The sequence below is a fragment of the Orycteropus afer genome, unplaced genomic scaffold (genome assembly GCF_000298275.1).
Source record: "Orycteropus afer afer isolate SDZICR_OR568_19922 unplaced genomic scaffold, OryAfe1.0 scaffold00199, whole genome shotgun sequence".
NCBI classification, from domain to species: domain Eukaryota; kingdom Metazoa; phylum Chordata; class Mammalia; order Tubulidentata; family Orycteropodidae; genus Orycteropus; species Orycteropus afer.
Window position 1 is genome coordinate 3,649,002 of NW_006921786.1, and position 8,150 is coordinate 3,657,151.

The 8,150-nt window shown below is 40.4% G+C and overlaps 1 protein-coding gene across 1 annotated transcript in view; it reads left to right on the forward strand.

Moving 5' to 3' along the window:
- DNAH9 (dynein axonemal heavy chain 9) overlaps positions 1-8,150 on the forward strand; it is a 722,341-nt gene that overhangs the window by 565,073 nt on the left and 149,118 nt on the right. Inside the window, exons 55-56 of the mRNA XM_007948048.2 lie at positions 668-872; positions 3,294-3,458. Of these exons, the coding sequence (XP_007946239.1) occupies positions 668-872; positions 3,294-3,458 (370 nt within the window). The remainder of the gene's footprint in view (positions 1-667; positions 873-3,293; positions 3,459-8,150) is intronic.

Genomic DNA, 8,150 nt, shown 5'->3' on the forward strand with positions numbered 1-8,150 from the left:
ATTATCTTCTGTGTCTGTGTTAATTGGTTTCCCTTTTCTTTGTTGAAGAGGGTCTGTGCAATCCTTCTGCCTAGTCCGCCATCTTGCCCCGCCTCGCTCTATAGGATTTTCAGTAACTGATTGTTTGAAGTAGATCACACACTGCCTTATGGTCATACCTGGCCTTAATAGGAACTTAGGTTGTGCTCATTTGCTTGTTTAACTATTTCCATCCATAGAAATCATTCCTCTGTCAATCAAGAACATTTTCACAGGAAAACAAGTCCTTTCTATTGCTAGCCTCCAAGGCACTTTTGTGCAAACTAAAAGGTGCCCTTTCCTCCAACACTTTACTGCCACCTGCTGGAAATTTTTCAAAATATACAAATTTGCATTGCCTGCAATGTGAATGGCTCTCCCTAGAGTTGCACAAAATCGAGCATGGTGACCATCTGGAAAAGAAATTCTATTACCCTCCTCCCCATTGTCCACATTATATGTACTACAAAAGTCCCTAGGTTCACTCTAGACACACTAGGAAGAATCCATCTGTATATGTCACTATTATTGTTTGCAATGATCAAAAATGCAGTGACTTTGCAAAAGTGTATCTGGCACACTTGAATTCTTTCCTTGAACAAATTTTGCAGAAAAGGAACCCACTCTCACATGAGTCTTGTGTTTCCAGATTCATTAAAATTGGAGACAAAGAGTGTGAATACAATCCCAAATTCCGACTCATCCTTCACACCAAGCTGGCCAATCCTCACTACCAACCTGAGCTGCAGGCTCAGGCCACCCTAATCAACTTCACTGTGACCAGAGATGGCCTGGAGGACCAGCTGCTGGCTGCTGTAGTCAGCATGGAGAGGCCAGACCTGGAGCAACTGAAGGTAAGTGAGGGACCCACCAAAGAAGGGAGGCAGAAATTGTTCCACCATTAAATCCTACAGGACTCCACCTTCTGAGGGGGAGGTGAGGAGGAAAGGTTATGTTTTCTGGAGCTGAGCAGAGGGGGCTCAGTCAGATCATGGAGGCCCTCCAACCCTACCTAGCCACCTGAGAACCCAGAGGAGGGAAATATAGGACAGTCTGAATTGAAGAACAGAGAGGCAGAAGACAGCTGGGTAATGGATATTCCTCTCACCAAGAGCAGAGTCTCTGGGTGATGCAAACAATTAACACACTCGGCTACTAACTGATATTTGGAGCTTTGAGTCCACCCAGAGGTGCCTTAGAAGAAAGGCCCAGCAATCAACTTCCAAAACTAGCCATTAAAGACCCTGTGGAGCACAGTTCTGCTCTGATACACATAGGTCACCATGAGTTGGAATCAACTTGATGGCAACTGGTTTGTTTGTTGTTCTTTGTTTGTTTAATTTAGGGAAACTATAAATTATTTGTTCTTATACAGCCTGTGATTATTGCCTTGGGATCTATGCCTTATGGAAAGAACTATATGTTGTTGGCTCCAGCCACAGCTACCTTGGCCTCCCTGGTGTTTCTTAAAAACGTGCATCTAATCTTGCTTTAAGACCAGGATTTGCTGTTCTATCTGCCAGGAATATTCTGTCCCCACATACTTCAAATTATTTGGGAACTGACTCAAATGCCACCTGCTCATTGGCTACATTCTTGGTCACCCCAGTTTAAATTAGCCCCTGTTTTATTTTCTTCATCATTCTTAACATTACTTAAAATGGCAAGGTATTTTTGTTTATATTCTCATATTCTGTATTCCTTCACTGGACTGTAAGCTCCATGAGGGGAGGGACATAGTTAGCCTTATTCTCTGCTAAATCCTCAGTACCTATAATCATGTGTATTACAGAGCTGCTGTTCCACAAGTATGTGGTGAATAAATGAATGACTACAGGAAGCAAAGTTCCAGGGATCCAAGTGCTCAATGTCACATGCACTGTAAATTTGGCCTGTATTTTATAATGTAATCATGTCTAAAGAGAGAGAAGAAAAGGATACTACCCTAATGTGGTTGAACCTGTTTCTATTACCATGGAGAATTAAACTCTACCAACTTTTGGATACAGGCATGAGAATATGTGTTTCAGAGGCTCTCAGGATCTAGCCCAACCATGTTCATAGCTAACCTTTCATTAGCAGCTAAGCACAATAACTGTTTGCACCAACCAAAGTTAACAACCTTTTCCCAAAGAAAGAGCTACCAGTATTTTAGGACATCTATCCTAACAATCAGAAAGGAAATATGAGGTGAGACCTGCTAGGATCCCAGCTAGTACTCCATGCCAGTCTCAAGAGGGCTTTTGAAAATATCTGTCTAAACAGTGTTAAACAGTTTCTGTTGATTTATTCCCCAAAAGAAAATAATCCATGAGAAAGCTGTTCATTTGGGGATTGTAAAATAATGATAGAGAAGACTTCCAGAGAACTAAGAGTTGACCCTAACTTTAATAATTCAAAGACATAAGTTCCATTTCATGAACATTGGCTCTGATAAGCATTGTGTGAAAATCCTATGAGGTAGGGACTGTGGTCAACCCCAATGAAGTCACTAAAGAGTGAAGAGCTTAACTTGGCCCAAGGTCACATAATTCGGTTGGGATTTGACTCATCTGCTTGTTTTGTCTGCTCGTTGCTCAAGTATGCATTTATTTTGCCTCACTTAGTACCTCTAATGGAAGGTACTCTGGCTCCGAACCCACTGTCATCAAGTCAGTACCAACTCATAGTGACCTACTGGCCAGAGTAGAACTTGCCTTACAGGGTTCCCAAGGCTGTAAATATTTATGGAAGCACACTGCCACAGCTTTCTCCAATGGAATGGCTGGTAGTTTTAATGCTGACCTTTTGGTTAGCAGCCAACGGCTTTAACCACCAAGACCCCTTTCTCTAACTCCATAAGCATTTGTTTATTTAGCTCTATCCCAACAGTGAGTGCAGTGATGGTTTAATGGTAGAATTCTTGCCTTCCATGAGGGAGACCAGGGTTCAGTTCCCAGCCAATGCATCTCATACATAGCCACCACCCATCTGTCAGTGATGGTCTATGTGTTGTTATGATGCTTAACAGGTTTCAGTGGCGCTTCTAGACTAAGCAAACAGGAAGGAAATCTGATGATCCACTTCTGAAAATCAGCCGATGAGCACCCTGTGGATCACAAGATTCAGTTTGCAACTAATCAGGGGGATGGTACAGGACCAGGCAGTCTTTTATTCCATTGTGCACGGGACTGCCAGGAATGTGGACCAACTCATTGGCGGGTAACAACAGCAATATCATAACAGTGGGACTTCTGAACTTGTATGTCTTACTCCTTCTTACTTGATATCCATAGTCAGATCTCACAAAGCACCAGAATGGATTCAAAATCACCCTCAAAAGTTTAGAAGACAACCTGCTCTCTCGTCTCTCTTCGGCATCTGGGAACTTCCTGGGAGAAACAGCTTTGGTAGAAAACCTAGAGATCACCAAGCAGACAGTTGCAGAAGTTGAGAAAAAGGTAAAACTCCTATGAGTAGTATAGGAAGGCAGCTGAGGACAGAAAGCAAATTTTCTTTCCTTCAGTCTTTGATTCAGACATTTTGGAAAAACAAATCAGAGTAACAGATGGCTTTTCCATCTTCTTAACTTTCTTCTAGAAATTCAAGCCTGGTAAGTCTCCTGAAATGATTACTACACATCCTCTTTTATGGTTTCCACCTTCTTGGAAATGCTTTTGACAATTCTTAACTATTAGAGCTTTAAATATTGCCTCTCTTTCATTCTCTCTATTCTGTACTTATTTCTATTGGATATATTTTGAATCTTCTCATTCTGTCTGCCAAGGCTCATAACCTGTCCTATATTTTTTCATCCTTATTTTTCTCTGAGCTGCTTTTGAAACAATTTCCTCAACTCTATCTTCAAATCTGCTTATTTTCTTTTCTAATGTATTATTAATTTGTGAGCTGAGTTTCTTCATTTCAATAGCAGTTTCTTTTTTCCCATCACTTTTCTGTCAGTTATCATACAGTGATGATTTGTGTGTTGCTGTGATGCTTAAAGCTGTGCCACTGGTATTTCAAATACCAGCAGGGTCAACCATGGTGAGGTAGTCTGAGTGGAGCTTCCATATCAAAGCAAGCTAGAAATAAAGACCGGGTGATCTACTTCTTAAAAAATAGTCTGTGAAATCCTTATGAATATAAGTGGAACATTGTCTGATATAATGTCAGTAGATGAGATCCTAAGGTTGCAAAGCACTAAAATTATGAATTAAGATTGGGGAAGAGATGCCTCCTCAAAGTAGAGTAGATCTTAATGACAAGGATGCAGTAAAGCTTTGGGAATGACTCAAAATAAGAAGAAACAGCTGTAAAGATCCGTTAATAATTGGAATGTGAAGTGCATATATAGGAAAATTGTAAGTCATCAAATATGAAGTGGGACAAATAAAGATCAATATCCTAGGCATTAGTGACCTGAAATGGTATCAGCAATTTTGAATTGGATGATCACATAGTCTACTATGCCCTGGGAACATTGGAAGGTGGAAGTTTGTGTGTGTGAAGCCAGGCCACAGTAAGGCACCCTGGGAGCAGCAGAAGGCAGGTGTTTGAGCCCCAGAGGCAGGCTGGGTAAGTGAACAGGGCAGGGAAGACCAGGAAATTATCAGAGCAGTTTGGAGTAACTAAGAGAGACAAATTTGTCTGTCAGTTTGTCATACTGTGGTGGCTTGAGTGTTGCTGTGAGGCTGGGGGCTATGCCACTGGTGTTTCAAATGCCTGCAGGGTTACCCATGGTGGACAGATTTCAGCAGAGCTTTCAGGTTAAGACAGGCTCAGAAGAAGGAAGGGGCCATCCACTTCTCAAAGAACTGTACAGTGAAAACCTTATGAATAGCAGTGAAACACTGTCTGATATGTAATTGGAAAACTTTATGAATAGCCCTGAAACACTGCACAATTAATGCCAGAAAATGAGCCCCTCAGGTCAGAAGGCACTCAGTATACAAATGGAGAAGGGCTACCTCCTCAGAGTAGAGTTGACCTTAATGATATAGATGGAGTAAAGTTTTCAGGACCTCCATTTGCTGATGTGCTACAATTCATTATGGGAAGAAACAGCTGAAAATATCTGTTAATAATCGGAACATGGAATGTATGAAGTATGAATCTAGGAAAATTGGAATTTGTCAAAAATGAAATGGAATGCATAAAGATCATTGTCCTTGGCATTAGTGAGTTGAAATGGACTGGTTTGGGCCATTTTGAATCAGACAACCATATGATCTACTATGCCGGGAATGACAAATTGAAGAAGAGTGGTGTGACATTAATCATCACAAAGAATGTATCGAGATCTGTCCTGAAATACAATGCTGTCAGAGATAGGATAATATCTATACACCTACCAGGAATGCCAGTTAATACTACTACTATTCAAATTTATGCACCAACCACCAAAGTAAAATAAGTGGAAATTGAAGATTTTTACCAACTTCTGCAGTCTGAAACTGATCAAACATACAATCAAGATGTGTTGATTATCACTGGTGATTTGAATACAAAAGTTGGAACAAGAATCACCGGTAGTTGGGAAATGGCCTTGGTGATAGAAATGACGCTGGAGATCACATGATGGAATTTTGCATGACCAATGACATATTCATTGCAAATACCTTTTCTCAACAACACAAATGGTGGGTATACATGTGGACTTCACCAGACGAAGTACACAGGAATCATATTGACTACATCTGTGGCAAGAGCAATGAAGAAGCTCACTATCTTCAGCCAAAACAAGGCCAGGAGCTGATTGTGCAATAGACCATCAGTTGCTCATAAGCAATTTCAAGTTAAAGCTGAAGACAATTAAAACAAGTCCATGAGAGCCAAAATATGACCTTGATTCTATCCCTCCTGAATTTAGATACCATCTAAAGGATAGGTTTGATGCATTGAACACCAGTGACAGAAAACCAGAGGAATTGTGGGATGACATCAAGAAGCATCATCAATGAAGAAAGCAAAACGTCATTAAAAAGACAGGAAATGAAGGGAAAAAAATGGAAGAATCAACAGGATAAAAGAGCTAAACAGAAGATTTCAAATAACAGTCCAAGAAGACAAAGTCAATTATTATAATGAAATGTGAAAAGACCTGGAATGAGATGACAAAAGGGAAGAATACACTCAGCATTCCTCAAGCTGAAAGAAGTGAGAAAAAAATTAAGCCTTGAATTGCAAAATTGAAAGATTCCATGGGCAATATGTTGAATGATACAGGAAACATCAGAAGATGGATGGAACACACAGAGTCACTATACCAAAAAATTGGTAGATGATCATCCATTTCAGGAGATGGCATATGATCAAGAACCAAGGGTATTAAAGGAAGAAGTCAAAGCTGAACTAAAGGAATTGGCAAGAAAATAAGGCTCCAGGAATTGACAGACTACCCATTGTGATGTTTCAACAAACAGGTGCCACACTGGAGGCACTCACTCAGCTATGCCAAGAGATTTGGAAGATAGCTACTTGGCCAACTGACTGGAAGAGATCCATATTTGTACCCACTTCAAAGAAAGTGATCCCACAGAATGTGAAAATTTTCAAACAATATTATTGATATATGCAAGTAAAATCTTATTAAAGATAAATCAAAAATGATTGCAGCAGTACATTGACAGAGAACTTCCAGAAATGCAAGCTGCATTCAGAAGGGACATGGAGTGAGGGATATCATAGCTGATGTCAGATGGATCTTGGCTGAAAGCAAAGAATACCAGAAAGATGTTTACTTGTTTTTTAATGACTATGCAAACACATTCGATTGTGTGGATCATAATAAATTATGGATAACATTGAGAAGAATGAGAATTCCAGAATATTTAATTGCACTCATCAGGAACCTGTACATAGACTAGGAGGCTGTTGTTCAAACAGAACAAGGGGATACTGCATGGTTTGAATTCAGGAAGGGAGTGCATCAGTGTTGTATCCTTTCACCATACTTATTCATTTTTTATGCTGAGCCAATAATCTGAGAAGCTGGACTATATGAAGAAGAACATAGCATTGGGATTGGAGGAAGGCTCATTAACAGCCTGTGATATGCAGACAACACAACTTTGCTTGCTGAAAGTGAGGATGACTTGGAGTACTTACTGATGAAAATTAAAGAGTACAGTCTGCAGTATGGATACAACTCAATATGATGAAAACAAAAATTGTCACAACTGGACCAATAAGCAGCAGCATGATGAATGGAGAAAAGATTGAAATTGTCAAAGATTTCATATTATTGGTTCTACAATGAACACCATTGGAAGCAACAGTCAGGACATCAGATAATGCATTGCATTGGGCAAATATGCTGCCAAAGACCTCTTTCAAGTGATGAAGAGCAAAGATGTCTCCTTGCAGACTAAGGTGAATCTAACCCAAGCCATGGTATTTTCGATCACCTCATATGCATATGAGAGCTGGACAATGAATAAGGAAGACCAAAGAAGAGTTGATGCTTTTGAGTTGTGGTGTTGGCGAAGACTGCTGAAAGTTCCATGGACTGCTAAAAGAACTAACAGATATGTCCTGGAAGAAGTACAGCCAGAATGAATGCTCCTTTGAAGCGAGAACGGTCACACTTCACCTGACCTACTTTGGTCATGTTGTCAAAGGGACCATTCTCTGGAGAAGAATGTCATCCTTGGTAAAGTGAAGGATCAACAAAAGAGGGGAAGGCCCTCAAGAAGATGGATTGACACAGTGGCTGCAGTGATGAGCTCATGTATACTAGGGATCATGAGGGTGGCACAGGACTGGGCAGTGTTTTCTTCATAAGGTCACTATGAGTCAGAGATGACTCAATGGCATATAACAACAACAATAACAACAACAACTATGCTGAAAATGACAAATTGAAGAGGAATGGTGTGGCATTCATTGTCAAAAAGAACGTTTCAAAATCTATCCTGAAGTACAGTGCTGTCACTGATAGGATAATATCATGAGCCTACAAGAAAGGCCAGTTAAGATTAACTGGAGAGGTTCCAGCAGGATGGAGGACTAGGCAGAAGGACTGCACAGACCCTCTTCAACAAAGAAAAGGGAAACCAATTGACACAGACACAGAAGATAATCTTGGACCACTGAGCCTTGAAGGGAAGGATACAGAAGTAGACTAAACCCCAACTAGCAGAAGAATTTGC